Genomic DNA, 18,173 nt, shown 5'->3' with positions numbered 1-18,173 from the left:
GGCCGTAGCCCTTCTCCATCCCCACTCTATGGTCAGGCCTGTACGCCCTTTAAACCTTGGTGGACCCGGACGAAAAGCTTCCCACCTCCCAGAGCCGGAACTAAAGTCCCGCGTCCAATGTTCCGCCCGGAGGTAGAGAAGCGAGGGACGGGGGCCTTCCGCGGTAACCATGGCGACCGCTAAATAACTCCAGGGCCCGCCTGTTTTGGGCTCGCCGCGGCCTCCCGGCCATGGCCTCGCTTCCCAGGCGCGGCCTTTACCCCCTGGAGGACACGGAAGGGGCCCGGCAGGAGGTGCGGGATCAGTTCCAGCGGGTCCTGGCCCCCTTGGCCTTCTTCCCCGCCGCTTACACCCGCCTGAGGTCCTCGTTTCGGAAAGAGCTCCCTTTGCCCGACGCCGCCCCGGCCGAGAAGCCCGTCCCGGTGCCCATCTCCCTGGCCGCCCTCCTGCAGCTGGTGCAGCGGCGGCTGGAGCTGGGGCCTTCGTGGGCCCACCTCCCCTCCCGGCCTCAGGCGGCCTTCCGGGGCATCATCCTGGCCGAGGTCAGGCACATCTTTAAGGACCTCCAGCGCTCGTTGCACGACCAGGCCTTCGGCGCCCAGACCAACCGGGAGCTCTACCAGCACCTGGTGGCTTACATCGGCCTGGTCAGCCAGCACCTCTTCCTCCACTACCTGTGCCTCCTGGAGCACCGCAGCAAGATGGGCGTCTTCACCGACTGCGCCAACCTCACCCGCTTCTCGGCCCAGCTCACCCTGGACTGCTCGGCCTTCCTGAACGTGGCCGCCGTCCGGCACCGGCTGGTGATGGAGATGAAGACGGCCCGGAGCCGCCGGCCGGAATCGGCCCGGAGGGACCTCGTCCCGCTGGCCCAGGTGCCCAAAGAAACCCTCGGGTGCCGCCTGGGCTTCACCATCAGCCACTTCATCCGGCTCACCAAACCGCTCGTGCCGACGGCAAGGAAGAAGGTGGCCGAAGAGGTCAAAGAGCTGGAGAACTTACCTTCGCTGGACATGAACAAAGTCAAGCAGTTGAATCTGCCAACGGCCAAGGAAATCAGTTTCCTGAAGAAAATGACCTGCGCGGCGGTCAGAGTACCTTGCCCTTCGGCCTCGAGAGAGAAGATGAAGCCCCAGCGGATAAAAAGGACAACGTCTGGCTTGAAGAGGAGCCAGTCCCTGCCCAATATGAGAGCCGGACGGCTCTTGGCAGATGAACTTGGAATCCACATAAGGCCCCGGCGGCTCAGCCCAGATCTGCCTTGCCACTACGCCGACTCCGCTGAAGACTGGGAACTCAGAGGCTCGGAGCGCCTGGATGAGGATCTCCAAAGGCTGGTGCAGGGCTGCATTGTGAAAAGCAGCCCGGGGCAAGGAAAGCAAAATGACGATTTAGAACTGCCTCCCCTCATTAAAGCCTTGACGAGGCGCAAGGCGAACGAACTCCATGAGGAGCATCTCCAGACGACGCTCAGTGCTCTCCAGCGGGAGGAGTATGTCGAAAGGGAGCGGAGAAACACCATTATCGCTGCCCCGGCCTCTCACCCTCAGGCGGCCACCATTAACGTCCAAGTTCACGACAGGATGGTTGTGAAAGCGGCCGACTTGCAGGTGTCAGACAGAGTCTTCCTGGAAGCGGTGGTGCTAGAGAAATGTCCACCGATTTACAATCACCTCCTTGGGGAGATAAACGACGCGACCTTGAAGTCCCTGGATGCCAACCTTTCCACCGGAGAAGAAGTCCGAGAGATGTACAAGGAACTGATGAACACGATCTCAGAAGACCACCTGAAGTTTGATGCGGGGCCCTTGATTGAATCCCCCGCGGTCGACATAGATCTTTCAGGCTGCTTCGCTTCCTCCACACTGACCAGAAGGAAAAATGAGCAGGTCATTAATGACGAGCTGAGTAAAATCTTGCCCGCTGGACCCTACTCCCCCGAGGAAGTGGTGGACACCCCGCAGACTCCAAATCTTCCTTTCAAGAAGAAATCCAGTAAAAAGGAATATGCCTCTTGGCTCAAATGGTGGAAGAAAACGTTCAACACGGACGATTACTTGACATACATCGCCACCAAGGAGTCGGATTATTTAGCCGTGATTTTTCATTTGTACAATTTTGTGGGAGAGGAAGAAGAGGAAGAGAAAATGCAGCAGGCGGCCGTTGATGAGGCTGAAGTTAGGGCACAGGAGAAAGCGAAGAGGGCGGCCATTAAAGAAGCTTTAGGGCTTCCACGCAAGGAGGACAAAATTGAGTCCGGACATTCAGAGGGGATCGCGATGGAAAGAGTGAGCACTCCAGATGTTGTTGAGGATGTCAGGCTCTGGCAGGGAGGCCTGGGGACTTTGGGCGATTCTGACCACAAGCCAGAGGATCTCAGAGCCCTGCAGAGAAGGTTAGAGAGACTTTGGGTGGTGCTTCACTTCTCCGAACGAGAAAGGATGGATATGGCCATCAAATACAGTTCCCATCCGTATTACTTGTTGCTCCCAGATATGCTGCAGGCTTGGGAGGAGGCGGCCCGGTCCATTCAGGACCGGGAGCTTCTGCTGGCTGAACTGGAAAAGTTTGAGCTGACGGCTTCGGATCCAAACCGCTTATTCAGTCTGGAGCCCCAGGCCTATGCCCGGCGGATGCAAGAAGGGGCGACCAGGAACCGCTTGCGCTCCGAGCTGGCCCAGTACGACTCGGAGCTCTACGTCATCCTGACCCACATCCGAGAGGCCTTCAACGACACCGTCACGTTCAAAGGACGCCCCTACCTGAAGAAGATGGAGTGGGACACCGTGGAAATGCTCTACTGGTTACAGCAGGAGCGCCGTGCCAGCGCAATGAGCACAGCCGTCTACAGAGGGAGCCCTGGAAGGAAACTGCCCCCTCTTGGTTAAGACGGGCACTGTCTTAGGCAGATTTTTCAGCCCCAAACGATGGCGACGGACGATTCGGTCCGTTTAGGTTCCTTCCTTGGGACCCTTTGGCTCCAAGACAGCTTTTAGTGAGGTTCAAAGAACACAAGCTGGGTTAGGAAACAGGAAAGGGGGGGGGGCGGGGAATCAGCTGCCTGTGGGCCTATTGGATCATATGGGCCAAGGCGGCAGTGAGCGGCCACTCTGCTCATGGTGCCTTCCAGAGATGTTGGTGAGATTTGCCTTCTTCCCAGTCAAATAGAATCTACGGAAGACCATGAGGTTCCTGTTATCTATTAATTTAAGAAAAAAACATAGTCTCCTTGTTTAAAGCATCAGGTGTGCAAAGCCTTGCCCTTGTGCCAAGTATGGGGAACTTCTGGCCCTCCAGATGTTTGGGGTCACAGCCCCCCCACCTTTTCTTGCCAGTGGCTGTGACTCATGGGGGCTAAAGGTTGAAACCACTTGCAAGGATCGACTCCAAGCCACCCTGAAGATGCTGGAAAACATGGATCACAGCCAAGCGATATACAGTATATAGCATGGTTTCTGGCTCCCACTAGTGGCCGGTTCTGATAACATCATCTTTAGGAATCTATATTTCTAGGATTTTTCTTTATCCTTTTCAGACCGTGGATAAGTGAATCCGTGGATACTGATCCCATGGATATAGGCAGGCCTACTGTACCTGTTTCCAACATCCCATCACCATTGTATTATTTCTCCTTGTCATTACCTTGTCCCTCCTGTCACATTCTTGGGGGTGTTGAAAATTTTTATTAGGGACGATCCTGCTCAATCCACATTCTCATCCTAACTTCTTCTTCCACTGGCAAGCAAAAAGGGTCTGCTCTCTGTCATTTACACAGGGTGCAAAAAAAGATTGTGTGGGGCAGCATCCAATGATTTGTAACCCTGGCCGTTCTCAATGCCAGGGAAACTGGCACCCAGGCTGCCTATTGGAACCATCGCTCCTTTTAGACAATGATTTTTCCCACCATGGAGAACTTTTGGTGTGTGAGGGGGAGAAACACGATTGAGCACTAGCGCCTCTGAGGGATGAGATGGAGGGCGTGGTGCTTAACAGCATTTTGCATGTTTTTGGTCATACCAAGCACGTGGACAGCGTGAGAGAAAGGGGAAGTGTTCTGAGGTGTAACAAACGTGAGCCTGCCCTACCCAGACGTAGGTATGCCCATCCTGTGTTTGCCTTCATGGCCTGGCCATCCTTTGTGCAAACCTGCCTGCTCCATTTTTACGCTGTGGATGGCAGAGGCCCACGCTGGTATTTTATTTTTCATCCTGGGCCATAAATCGTCTCAGGCCCCAGCAGTTGCCCAAGGAAGCCTCTTATGTGTGGTAGGTGGAGCAGAGCACATGTATAAATGATCTGCTTTGTTTTTCAACTAGAATCCACGGGCCCAGCTTTCAAAGACCTGCAGAAAGAGGACTGGGGGAAGGTGACCATGACAGACGGGAGGGGGAGCCGTTACCTAAAAAAAAACAACACACACAGGTAGAAGCAAAAATACTCTTGTGATCTTGCCTTTTCAGATTATAGTAGGGCCCCAGTATTCATGAGGGATTGATTCAACCTTGCCTGCAGAGGTAGAAAAATGCAGATTATAGCAAACGCTATTATAATAGCACATGCTATATACATAGTGGCCAGTTCTGGTAACTTCATCTTTAAGAATATATATTAGGGTTTTTAAAAAATATATTTTCAGACCGTGGATAAGTGAATCCGTTGATACTGATCACAACAGACCTGGGGTCCTACTCTCTATCTGGCTTACTTTAAGGTCTCAGATTCTGCTAAACTCTGAAACTGGCCTGCGCAGAAACCTTGTCAAAAAGCTACTGGTGCCCTTATTTTTCCAGGCGAGCCATACTCGGGTGGAGAAACAAATGATTCCTGGGAGATCAACTTTTAAGGAGAAAGGCAGGATAAAAATATTTTAAACAAGGATAGGGTGCTTCCCCTTAACTCAGAATTCTTACATTATCAAAGGATCAGGAAACCCTCGCCTCACTAGAGACCTGTATTCTGGCTGCCTCTAAGAGTTGTGTGGCATCCACAAGACATTCACAACTTCTAGAACACAAGGCCTCCTGAAATGATAGGATTTGGAATCAGGTTCCTTAAAATGCTGCCTATTCGTCCTGATGGGGTTTAAACTGGACAACACGCTGCCCGACTACAGCCCATGTTCACAGGAATGGGCCAGAGAGATGTTTATTTATTTAGCAATATTTAATATGCTGCTTAAATCTGAATACTTCTAAGCAGGCTACAATTAGAAAACATACATTTCGCATGACATACAGTATTTACATAGTTCATGAGATGGTCTGTAAATCTGCAGATCCTTATGTTTTCCATCTATGCCTAAAAAGTAAATTGCCGAATCATGTTCTCTTTCAGGAGAGAATGTATCTCACATGAGGTTTCCTGCCCTGATAAGGCGAACTTTTCCACCCAGAACATACCCGTTATCCTCAGCACTCTGCACTTAGGAATTCTCTGATGAAAATATGGGAGCCAATTGAAAGATTCTGGAGCAGACTTCCTTCCCATCCACACCCTGGCAAAACATGCCTGTCGGTGACACTGAACCCTCCCACGGATGTGAAGCCAGAGCTAGAGAACTTAGGGTCCTCTTAGCATTGTTCAATAACAACCTCCCTCACGTCCCACCGCTAAGGAGGCTCTCTGAGGCTGGTGGGAACGGAATAAAAAAAACCTATAAGGCCACCAATCCCCCAGCCCTGAGCAAGTTTGCAAAGGGGCGGAGGAAATCCGCCTCGGTGTGACTGAGAGACTTCTCCTTGCCTGAGTCAAAAGTATAAACGTGGACAGCACTGTCTAACTTTCTGGAAAAATGTCTTTTTGAGTGTCAGAAGAAAAGGGGAGTACAGAAACCTCAACTAACGGAATAAGCCCTTCCTTCTTGGTTGCTGTCTGAACACATCAGCAATCTCTTGCTCTCAAGGGAGCCTGTCCCCTCACAGACTCTGTCCTTCCAAACCTAACTCACTTTTGTGACATGTACGCAGCGACTGCTCTTTTGATGTGAACTCAAGATGTAAAAACTGCTTAACAGAGTAAAAAAAAAAGAAATTACAAAATTTTCTCTAAGGAGAAACCCATCTGTGCAGCCTTGTGTGGAAACGGCAACCCGCTTCACTCCCCAGTTTCTTAAAGGTGGCTTAGAAGACATCCTTGGAACTTCACCCAGATACATACCCGAGAGCGATCAGCTTCATAAGCCGGTCAAAGTCCTGCGTTTGGCTTTTTAGCACAAGCGACACAAGAGGCAAACTAGCAGGCATCTGTTACAAATATTTTATTTTACTGAAGGAGGGGAAAAAAGGAGGGGTGAAAAGTATTTATCGAACTTTGCGGAAAAAAAAGTCACAAGTTAATCTTAGTAGACGAGGGGGGGGAAAGCACTCCAGGGGAGGGGCTGAAACTCAAGATCTGTAGGACAACAATTCATTGTAAAAAGGGGAGGTTTGGATTATTCATATCCAAAAAGCCTATTTGGGGAGTGGGGGGGAAGCCTCAAAGCAAGTTGATAGAGAAGGCAGTGGGCTCTAAATTTCATCCAGAAAGAGGGCAAACCTCTGGTGTTACCCTGCCTACACAGAGATCAACGGGGCAAAGACAGCAGTTCATTCTCTGGAGATGAGGGAGCAAAACCATTTGATAGTCGCTCTTTCCCTCAAACGTATCCCTTCGCTTTTCACCCCCCCAAAGCAGTTCCTGGAAAAGTTTTCTTTCTTTTTTAAAAAAATGAAGTTAGCTATCATTAAGCTCTGGAGAGATAAGAATGTCCACTAGTGAGGCCACACTATACACAAATCGACACGCTTTGCGAAGCCTGGCACAGTTTTTCCGCGGACGGACCACCGGAACCCACCGACGTCCAGCCCTCAAAGAACCTACCTGAAAAATAAAAGACACAGTTCATTCACAGGCTCGGTTACGGGGTTTCTGGGCCGAGAGGAAACGCCCAAAGCCGCACCAGGTAAGATTCCAACACACAGGTCCTTCCTTTCCGGGGATTGGTGCCTATTCTTCATCCACACTGCTGAGCATCAACCAAGGGATGTGTTTGTATGTGTGTGTGAGAGGAGCAACAGGGGGCAGAAGCAAGAGAAAAGCAAAAACGTGCAGATTCATAACCTCTGTTTTTAAAACAGTGCTGGGAAAAGGCAACATCGGGAAAAATCTCGCAGCCATTTACTGAGACTCTGACTTGGCTTTGTGTGGTGCTACAGCTGATGGAGAGAGGGTCTGTTTTACAAGGTAGATTTGTGCGGAAAGAGAGAGAAGCAGGGAAGGCCAGAACCGCCTATTTAAAGTCAGTTCCTTGAGAACAACTCCTAAGGAGAACTGGAGAAAAGGGCCACAAACTGAGGCCATCAGGACAAGCAATTCACTTGAAGCGGTGGTAGTAGGGGGGAATGTCTCTCTCTCTCTCTCACACACACACACACACACACACAAAGAGTCCCATCCACAAAGCAGAATTCAAGCTGGCCTTCTTGTCCCTCAGGCCAGCAAACAGCCGGTTCTCCAGCAGAGGTCATTTCTTAACCCAGGACACGCAAGGTCTTTCTTCATGGAAGAAGCCTGCAAGTGCCCCCCTCCAGCCACCGCCCTTGGGGACCTTCTCCATGCAAGGTGGAACAACAGGACGTTCCCTGAAATGCAGAAAGTTGCCTTGAACCAGGTCAGGTCCTTTGCTCCGTCATGACCGGGAGGCCTGCAACCTGATCCTCTTAATAAAACTTGGTGATATTACTCTTGCAAATAAGATGTTGCAACCCCTTCTTTGGTGCTGAACAGGGTGGATAAAAACCAATGGTGTTTTTTTTAAAAAAAAAACAAACGAATTTAAATCAAGACTTGAAATTTAAAAACCAATTTTTCATCCAAAAATATTCTGAACTATTTTATTTAAATCAAATCTGGTCCATCTAGCTTGTGGGGGTGGCAGGACGTGACCGGGGGCACCTGCAGAGTCTTTCCCAGGTCCTCCAGAAACCTCTCCCTCATTTAAAAAAAAAAAACAAAAATCTGCCAATATTCTAAGTGGCCCATCCCAGCTCCTGTTAAGTCTGCCAGAATGTGGGGTCCACAGACTAAAATATGCCCCCCCACAAAGCCCACTGAAGTGACCTACCCCTCCATCTACTCCCTATTATTCTCTTCGGACTGTCGGGGTCTCTTTCCCATCCTTCGCTACTTGGTTGTTTTCTAACTCAAGATTGAAAAGGTACTCTTCCAGCAACGAACCTCTCACGATGGACCTGGACCCGGCTGGCAAAATGCTGAGGAACGGCTGTTAATCCTGCCACATACTGGGACCCATGCACACCGGACAGTCAAGGAAAGTTGGGCCCTGCAGAGATGCCAGGAACTTGCCAGCGAAAGCCAGCGGGCAGGGCAGCCGAAGTTTGTGAGGTGCACAGTAGTGTGGCCGGATGAGGCCCTCTCACGCCCAAACGACACACCACTCAGAAAAAAATACCAAATCCGCAAATATTCTGGTGGGGGTTCTGGCTCGGAGAGCTTAGGAAGAGAGCACGAGGGAGAGAAGGTAGACCTTGTTTTGGGGGGGATCACTAGGGAAGAAAGGAAGAGACCGAACAGCATCTCTGGCTCCCCCCATCTATTAAAAAGGGCAACATACACAACAGGAAAGGCAGAAAAGGGGCAATTGGGATACTGGGCATTTTTTTTATAACGGAAACCTCTTGGACGTGGCTTGACATTTTGTTTTCAGGGCCAGAAGGGAGTGCACGACAACAGCACATTTCAAAATTATGACCCCGGGGGGAGGTTGGGGGAAAGGAAGTAGAGGAATCCTTTCCTGTAAGACCAGGACTTCTAAAAATAGGGACAGACAGCAGCGACATCATCTCTCACATACACAATCAGACAAAGGAATTCAGTGCCAGAAGAGGGGATGATAAGCCGAATAACTGGGCCTATGGGAATACCTGGGCCAGGTGTATTGACAGAGACTTCTTTGTAAGTGACAGAGAGAGATAACCGTGAATCAAAGCTGCGCAAATCTTGATCCGATTCGGCCAAGCCAGTTTTACGTAACAAGGTGTCAGTGCTAGAAGGCTCGGAGAGAACATTCAGAAGCCCTCCGACCTGGTGAAGATATGTCAGGGAAGGGGGGGGGCAGCTGGTCAAGCTGGGGCTTCCAAAAGGGGGCAGAAGGGGGTAGACTTGGAAAGGATTCCAGGGTCCCTGTCCTAGACTCAAGAGTTTATCAGCAGCAGAGCAGTGCTACTGGAGGGCTATCTTCTTCCTGGCCAGCCAGAGTATGGTTGCTGTACCGCAGCCCCACACAGAGGAGATGGCAGGGCCCGTTGAGCAGAAGGGAAAGGCAACAGGCCCACAAGGAATGGGGTCAAAGGCATGGGAAGGACATTCACCCGTCGGGCCAGGACACACGGAAGAGCGAAGTGGAGCTTTTTCATGGTCTAGAAGGAGGCACATGGAAGCCAACTCTGGAGCAAAGCAACTATGGAAGAGCAGAAGACACTTGTGGTCCGTTGTTCCTCTCGTCTGGGGGAGAGAGTGGCCTGAGAGATGCACACACCCCCCACTCAGCCACTCAGCTTGGTCCAGAGGGCCCATCAACCTCCACCGACGCTGCTGCTAACAGCGACACGATCCAGCGCACAGCGGATACCAAGAGGTATCCCTCAAAGGCACGCACGGCAGCAGGATCCTTCCCCAACTCTCACCAGCAATCATACCGATGGGTCATCCCCCTCCTCCTCCACCACCACCTCCTCGCTACTCATGGAAAAAAACGCTCTCACCTCTAGACTCAATACGCGGAGTATCGCAACCTGTCCGCGCCTGCATCCCGCCCGAACCGCTGGACGTCGTAGAGGGAGGATCGCGGGACGGGAGACAGCTGAACCCGCTCGTATCCGTACACGTCTCCGGCGGTGGAGGCCGCGGCTGCCGAGCGACGCAGAGGGCTTCTATCCCGGGCGTAAAAGGAGGTAGTTGCGGCTGCTGCGGCAGCGGCAGCAACCGCCGCTGCAGTTCCCGTGGCTGGTAGCAAGGCCCTCTCGTAGGGGTCTAAGGCGGTCGAGAGGCGATTGGCCATGGCCGTGGCTTGTGAATACTGGGCGTACTGGGAATACTGGGCCATGGTGTGCTCCGCATAAGCGTCATATGCAGAAGCCCCGTACGCTGCGGCGGACCTCGCGCGATACCGTTTATAGTAGTCCACCATTCCATAGGGGTCATCGTAATACACGGGGTCCCCATAGCCTGTAGGGTAGGGGGTGCGCACCATTCCGTATTGCTCGCTATAGGTTTCGGTCAGCTCAGGCACTTGCCCTGTGCGATCGACCGGGCACTCTTTAGACCAGTGACCCTCTTTCCCACACCGGTAGCAGCCGCTCTTGTCTCCCATCCCGGGCGCGGTCCTGAGCCGGCTGGTGGACAACTGCACGCGCATTCGTTTGCCTTGAAGAAACAAGACGCAAGAAGGGCAGCTATAAAGATTGCTTTTGTTTTGTTTTCCTTTAAAAGACAGTTCACAGCAAAAGCAAAACAGGTCAGATTTTTTTTTCTCTGGGGGGGGGAAGAAATGAAGCTGAGCAACCGACAGCTGGCCCCTGCCTGCCACTGCTAATACAGCACAAGAAGCAAGCAAAACACATCAAGAACCCTCGTCTCCGCAGCAGAGTAAGCTCAGCTCCGTTTTCCTTTTCCTTCTGGCTGGAAACAGTGCAACGCACTCTGAAGTAGAACTCATCCAGCCTCCTCAGGGTGGCAAAATATCCCATTCATTCCCTAAACATCGCTTCTGTAAACAGAAGTATTCAGGCAGGCCTGCAATGTGCCGAAAGCAGGAATTACATCCCAAGCCCGGGGGAGGGGGGGGCTTGCCCCTGTGAAGCCCAGCACCTAAATTTTACCACAGGGCTTCAAAGAACCTCCGATGCCTTTGCTATACTCTTACAGATATAGCACATTTGCCATGCTGTGTTTAGAAGACCACATAAAGCACCGTCCAAGAGCGAAGAAACAACAGCAGAGGGCTGGGAAGAGATGCAAGATGCTCTGGTGCAGAACACTTCCTGATCGGATCCCTCAGAGATCTGGCCACGACACTCTCAGCCCACTGATCCTTTCCTCTGCCTAGCTACTGTATATGGCTTGGAAACGGGGATGAGCACTGCGCCCAAGAGTCGGACACGACTGGACTCAATGTCAAGGGGAACCTTTACCTTACATTTACAAGGTGACCCATGGCCTCCTGGAAAACACCCCCCTTGGGGGTCACAACTCCACAGGTCTGGGCACCTGGGCATTGCAGGAAGCAGGAGACGGTGGTGAAGAGATGGGACACTCATCCTTTAGACTGAGTATTCATCAGACACCTCTCCCAATTTCGCCCGTCCTGACCAAAAATACTGCTATACAGATTTCTCAGCACTTCAATTAGACTTCCTTTCTAAGGCACCACTTTGCTCTGCACAAAGGCTAGCCCGCCACAAGAGGAAAGAGGCTGCTCCCGAGGGCGACCTACCTCTAAGCACACAACCCTGCTCACCACAGGCTCCGTCATGCAGAACGGGAGATCTGGCTCCAGTCGGCACCAGCCGTACGCCTCACGTCCCCTGGGCACTCCTGTCTAAAGATGCTGGCACCCTTTCCAACCCTGGCCACCATTCTGGACGCCGGAAAGGCTCAATTGGCCCCCACCACTCTCGTCGGCTGACTGAGAGGAGGAGACCGTCCTAGCCTCCAAAGCTCTAAGCGTGGCTCCAAAGATCACCCCCGGGTGCCTCGACAACCACCTGCGGAGAACCTCAAAGTGGAAAGGGGAACACCTTCAATGCAGGTGGAAACGTAAAGATACCACCTTCCCACATTCTTCCCCTTGACCTCAATCACTTTTGGTGGTCCAGCAAGAATTTTTTCTTTCTTAATTCCACGGGGACGTTGGCACTGCCTAAACCAGCTCTCCCTGTCCACACCTCCCAGACAGGATGGATATGGATCATAAGGGGGGGGGCATGGCTTTTAACTGAGTGAACACTCAAAGAGGAATTTCTGCAGAAGCAGGTTCCAAGGGTAAGGAAAAAAACCTCTCAGAATTCTAGGGCTCCTGACCCCAGAAGTCCCCTGGGTTTGAGAGGGGAGAAACCAGAAGGTAAGAGATGTCCTTTTACAGCCATTGTCTGCTTCACTCCATGTGCTTCAACTGAAAAACAAAAAGAACAAATCCCTGCCCTCCACCCCCCCCCCATAGTACCACTACCTGGGAGTTGTTCAGTATCAAGGCTGTGTCCTATATATCTGAATGCCCATCACATGCACGTCCTTGATTCCATGAAATCTCACAGGGAAATCTGTCAGTTTTTTTAAAAATACACAGAATTTTACGTGTTTTTAAAATTATTATTACTTTTTTCCTCTTCCCCTTTTCCAAAACCGTTGATTAGAGGTGGCTGGGCCAAAAGCCCCTTTTAAGTATCCTGCTGCTTCAAGTTCTTTGTTAAGCCACACGCCCATGTCTCTGAGATGTGGGAAGTTGTGTGTGTGGGGGGGAAGTGCTGCTGGAAGACTGGTGTTTAGCTAGCCGTCTTCACAGGAGTAGCATAGAGATTTTTTTTTTAAAAAACCTTTCTTCTGTTTTCTTCTTAATTTATTCCCTCCCATGCCCCCCACTGTTGCATAATTAGTGTTCCAGAATTCACCAATAACTTGGTTTTAACTAGGAGTGGTTAAACTGCAGTACTGCAGCCAAAACTCTGCTCATGGCCTGGTTCAATCCCAGGTCCGGCTCAAGGTTCACTCCGCCTTTCATCCTTCAGAGGTTGGTAAATTGGGTAGCCAGCTTGTGGGTGGGTGGGCAGGCAATGTGTAGCTGTATAATTAAATTGTAAACCATCCAGAGAGTGCTTTAAGTGCTCTGGGGCCGCATATTAGCAGCACGCTTTGGTTTGTTGCCCCCAGCAGAGTACAAGTACTGGCAGTCAAAAGAAACACGCTCTTCGACAGCGTGTTAGGCTAAAGCACCCGGATCTAGCCACTGCGGCTCCTTCAGCACAGAAGCCGAAACGGGACATGCAATTGCTCTACCTGGGAACAGGATCCCCTCTGAAGCCCACAAGGACCTGCAAGCCAAGACCTCCAACCCAGAGAGCTGCTTAACACTGCCAGCAGCTCAGAGATATGCTTTGTGAGATAGGAGAACAAGCAAGGAGAGGAGATTTATATAATCTAAGGGGCTCGGCCATGAAACAACCAAAAAGATGGAGATCGGCCTCACATGAATAGGTGCTTAACATGCCAGAAATATTATGACACAATTCTATATATATATATTTCTCCCCACCTGAGCTGTATGCTGGCCCTCCCTACCAAACATACAGCCCTGCCAAATCATTTCAAATGAATCTAGTCTTCGCTCATCCCAGCCTTACAACCCAGGATGAGACAAATTCCTTTTCTTCGTAATCCAGGCAAGGCTCAATTCCATCTCTTGACCGCTCTCAAGAGATCTCACTTTTCAACCCCAGAGCTCTGTGGGTTTTTTAAAAAAATACTTATCCTCATTATATAACTAGATTTTAAACATCGTTCCAGATAAGCTAAGGGGGCAAGGGTGGAGGAAGAACTTGTCACAATTATACTTCAATTAATCTGTACTGGAAAGCAGAAATGTCATTTTCCTCCAAATACAGTGCAAGTTTAGGGAAGTGCCCTTTCTTAATGCACTTCTACCAACATCTGCATTGTAGATTTTCAATAAATGACCACAAATCAGCAAAGGTGCTTAAACATCTCAGCAGGGCACATAGAGCGCCTGCCTTCAAATCACCAAAAAAGTAGAAAAACAAAAAGAATTGACTAACAAAATATACAACAGGTTAAGCGTTGGATTTAGGCTTCTTGCCGTTCCCTCCCCCTAATGGTAAAAGCAAGACATCATCTGTAAAAAGGGAGATGCCCCAAATTGCAGATTTGCATAAAGTAAAAAATTCACTTCAGCTTTTTTTTTTTTAAACCCTCCCACGGGGACTAAGGAAAGACAAGGCACATCCTTCTTATGGGCAAGCGAGGCAGAAAGATATGGGAATCACAGAAAGAGCAGGAGAGGAGAGGGAACGGATGGAGATTAAGAAACAAGACGACTGAAGAAATGGAGGAGGAGAACAGTCTGGGTCAAGAAAGATGGATCGGGTGGATGAAACAAAGCAGAGGTCTAAAGGGGGGGCGGGGAGAAAGAAAGACATTTATTTTTCTGCCAAGAAAGGGATTAATTAGGGGAACAGGATGTGTGGCAATTAAGATTCTGTCGTGGGTCATGTATGGCCAAAAGAGCTGACTACTAGGTTAATTGTTGTAAGCCGCCCAGAGACCTCTGGGTAGAGTGGGCGGCATATAAAATAAATAAATAAATAAATAAATAAAATAATAATAATAATAATGTGAACCACTACTGGCTGTCTTTCTAGTTGCTGCAGCTAAACTATATCTTTTCAATGTAATTAGTAATCTTCCATTTAATATGCTCAATATAGATCAGACACTGACAAATACCGCTAAGACAGGGTAAAAACAAGAAAAGGCCAAGGGACTTGCAGAGGGACACAAAGACCTAAAGGTTGCCAAGGGAGACATATCCTTGCTATTCCCAATACAGAGAAATACACATATTCATTTTAAAAAGCAGCATTTCAAAAAAAAATATAGTATTATTGCTTTTTGAAGGTGTCTTCTAATCCCTTTTCAACTCTTAAATCTGTCGCAAAAATCGTGGAACCCCAATTGATACCTGAATGTACCCTGCTTCTCATGTTTTGAGCCACCTGTACTCCTATTATTTTGAAGAAAATAGAGGGACAAGCCCTCCCTTTTCAGTTAGCAGAGAGAGCCTTTGCAAACGGCCCCTTCAACATTCTGAACAAGACAGCTTTGTTTAAACAAGGAAGCGTTGAAACCTGACGCTACTGCCACACCTCAAGCTGCTCCTTTAAATCCAGAGTTTCCTTCTTGAGAGTTGGAACTACACACATTCTCCAGCTTCCACATTCAGCCAGGATGATTTCTGAACTCTTCTATTCCTTCCCAGCCCCGCAAAGTCTGCCGTGGTTAGCCTGAGGAAGAATCCTGCAGGGTTTGAATGCTCACCTGTTTGTGACATTTTGGTGGTCCAACCAAATTACTACCAGTGCTGTTCCCCGCCCCGCCCAATTCTGCACATTGACCATTTGACCCTGTTTCTTATTTAATGTAGTTAAACTACTATTTAACCAAGTGACTGATGAAAGTCGGGCAGCCTGAAGATTAATTTTAGTTGGCGGGCAGCTACCTAGAAGCTGGAGGCTGTCACTGACCAAGTCCGGCTGAAATCATCTTCCCCCGGAAACGGACCGGGCGTGCAGGACCTTTTGCTTCCTGCTTCTAACCTGGGCTGCCTCCCCTCTCCCCTTTCCCACCTTGGAACTCCGTGTTGTCAAGGCCCCGGATGGCCTCCACGGCGTCCTCCGCTCGCTCCATGTGCACAAAGGCGTAATCCTTCACGATGTCGCACTCAAGGACCGGGCCGTACTCCTCAAACTTGGCCCGCAGCTCGAGGCTGGTGCACGTGGGGCTGATGTTGCCCACGTGCAGCTTGGTGGAAGCTTTGCTCTTGTTCTTACTGGCCTCGACGTTGATGCAGACCCCGTGGAGCTTGTAATGGTGCAGGTTGCGGATGGCATCCTCTGCCGCGGTCTTGTCCTCGATGTGAACAAACCCGTAGTTCTTGATGATGTCGCATTCCAGGACCCGCCCGTACTGCTCGAAAAGGGAGCGAATCTCCTGCTCGGTGGCCTCCCGGGGAAGATTGCCAATGAAAAGCTTCACCATGGCGGTCAGAGCTGAGCATGGGGTGGAGAAAAAGAGGCCTTAAGCTACATCCGGATAAACAGGAAAGAAGTGACGGAGGGCTGGATTTTCTCTCTCTCTCTCTCTCCCCCCACTAACCCCCCCCCCGGTGAGGCCCTCTTCACATTTAGATCCACACGTCCAACTTAATTCCATCCAGTTTTAGTTAAAATAGTGTACGCCAAAAGGAAAGAGCAAAGGAGAGTCCCTTCTCTCATGAAATTCTTAAATCTTATTTATTCCTTGCCTTTGACTAAAGGATGGATAACCTATATTAACAGCTGATTCCTAAAAGACCAACATGCCTTCCTTTTGCTTTTTTTGGCTTCTGTAACTGCCTCTGACCGAAGACTGCAGGTAGGCCATGTAGCCACGAATGGCTACTCTGTTGAAAGCAGCAACAAAATAACTGATTATATATATATATAACCTATGTATCTATCCACATACTATACAAGGGGGCATAAACAATATTTTATAGATAACATGATAGACAATATCTATATTTTACCCCACCTTTCTCCTCAAGGACCCAAGGCGGATTACATAATTAAAAAAAAACCCTATTTAAAAGTTTTTTTTAAAGCGCATTTGAAACACAAGAACCACGATATTGGCACTTTTTAAACCTCTTATTATCATATTATTAAAATTAATGACGTAACAGGCGAAGGGCAGCGCTAAAGGGCTCCAAAAACCGCTCTTTCTTCTTCCCCCCCCCCCCGCCATTATTATCGTTAAAGGGGCCTAATTCTTTATTTAATCGGCGGGGCAGGTGGGCCGGGCGGTCCTTTTCCCCGTCCCCACCGGGAAGAACCCTAACCCGGCCTCCCACCGCCCTCGGTGACCCTCCGGAGGGACACCCCCCCACACACAGTCACACACACACACAGGCCGCTCCGACGCCCCCCTCACGAACCTCCAGCGCACACCGAAGCACAAAATGGCGGCGGCCGCAACGGAAAAGCTCCCCCGCCGCCTCAAGAGGAGGCGTGGCCAGCCCCGCCGCGGAAACTCTGATTGGCCGCGCCCTCAGCCCGGAGCGCGCGCGCGGAGTGACCGGGGCAGGGCTTTGGACGTCGTTCAAAAACGGCCGGCCAATAAGAATACGCGTTGGGGACGAAGGGCTGAGTTCGTTGGCTCGGAGCCTGCGGGGGAAGGTGGGGCGATTAGCTTCAAGGGGCCACGCCCACTTTAGGAGGCGGGGGCTTTCTTACGGGAGTCGGCGCCTTGGGGCGGCCTGATTGGCTCGGCGAGGATTGGGAGCGTACCATTTTTCCTCGCGGACAGGGGTAGGTAAAAGTAGGCTGTCCCATTCTCTGTGTTCGAATGTGTTTTTTTCCATAAGAGGCGGGTTTATTCCGAGGGAAGGGGAGGATGGACCGTTCCACTATGACGGTCTTGAGGGGGGGAGAGAAGACAAGCCCGGATTGCCTGGGATGTACCAGTGCAGAAAAAGGGGAGGATGGGGTCACCTCTTGACAATTTTTGCTGGTTCGCGCCCCATTAATGGTTGCAATGCAGACAGAAATTCAACAGGTAAAGCTTTTTCCAGTGTGTATTTTAAGTTAACAGGGTTTAGATGGAAGGTGATGGATTATATTTTTCTGTGATTCTAGACAGACCAAAGTCTATTTCAGGCTATGGTCTTTAAACTGAAAATTTGGGTAGAAAGACAGGAGTGAAAGTTTATAAAAGTTTGTTGGACTACAAGTCCCAGAACTCCCCAGGCAGAATACCCTGCCTAGAGGGATCCTGGGAAATTTTATATACACACACACACACACACACACACACACACACACACACACACACACACACACACACACACACACACACACACACACTGTATATAACGTCACCTTTTTCATTGTTTCTTATGCGGAACATCTACAGCTGTGAAATGGGGCATCAAGAAGCAAAAAAAAGAGAAAAGCTTCTTGATGCCCCATTTTATCCTCCTTAGAATAGCCCTACAGAAAATGATTAGTGTTTACAAATCACTGCCATTCATTTCAGTGGATCTACTCTAAGGACGAATACTGCATTTAGCCCTTTTAAAAAAACACTACAGTTCCCAGACTCCCCCAGCAGAGTCGCGGACTGCGCTCCCTGGGAATCATTCAATGAATTAGCTTTTCATGCCGAATCAGGTAATTCATTTTGGTTCACGCGCTTTCCCTCCTACGGCTCCTGCCCTATTAAGACTACAACCCCCATTATCCTTGTGGCTGGCTTCAGAATTTCAGGCAAAGGCCTTCCCTGTCTTCACCCGAGATGCTTTGGAAGTGAAGCGCCGACACCCTACCCCAGAACAGCAGCTCTTCAAA

The 18,173-nt window shown here is 50.0% G+C and overlaps 2 protein-coding genes across 4 annotated transcripts; one reads left to right on the top strand and one right to left on the bottom strand.

The window, feature by feature from the left end:
* Positions 1-56: 56 nt before the first annotated feature.
* Positions 57-8,209, top strand: CCDC87 (coiled-coil domain containing 87). Its single transcript, XM_020813365.3, has one exon. It carries the CDS (start codon positions 231-233, stop codon positions 2,886-2,888), a length of 2,658 nt encoding a protein of 885 aa, XP_020669024.3. The 5' UTR covers positions 57-230; the 3' UTR covers positions 2,889-8,209.
* On the bottom strand, positions 6,242-16,907 carry LOC110089967 (RNA-binding protein 4B). Of its 3 annotated transcripts, XM_020813370.3 has the most exons (4): positions 16,763-16,907; positions 15,414-15,836; positions 9,762-10,422; positions 6,242-6,858 (listed from the first exon to the last, which is right to left on the bottom strand). In XM_020813370.3, the coding sequence occupies exons 2-3, from the start codon at positions 15,823-15,825 to the stop codon at positions 9,770-9,772; spliced, it is 1,065 nt and encodes a 354-aa protein (XP_020669029.3). In that variant the 5' UTR covers positions 15,826-15,836; positions 16,763-16,907; the 3' UTR covers positions 6,242-6,858; positions 9,762-9,769. The 3 variants fall into 3 exon arrangements, with proteins under 3 accessions (XP_020669029.3, XP_020669032.3, XP_078238372.1); XM_020813373.3 differs by lacking the exon at positions 9,762-10,422 and having other exon boundaries at positions 16,763-16,906; XM_078382246.1 differs by lacking the exon at positions 9,762-10,422 and having other exon boundaries at positions 16,735-16,771.
* Positions 16,908-18,173: the final 1,266 nt, after the last annotated feature.

This window comes from Pogona vitticeps, chromosome 15 (genome assembly GCF_051106095.1).
Source record: "Pogona vitticeps strain Pit_001003342236 chromosome 15, PviZW2.1, whole genome shotgun sequence".
In the NCBI taxonomy this organism is placed as follows: Eukaryota; Metazoa; Chordata; class Lepidosauria; order Squamata; family Agamidae; genus Pogona; species Pogona vitticeps.
The sequence above is the reverse complement of the archived record's forward strand: the minus strand, read 5'-3'. Positions and strand labels throughout refer to the sequence as shown.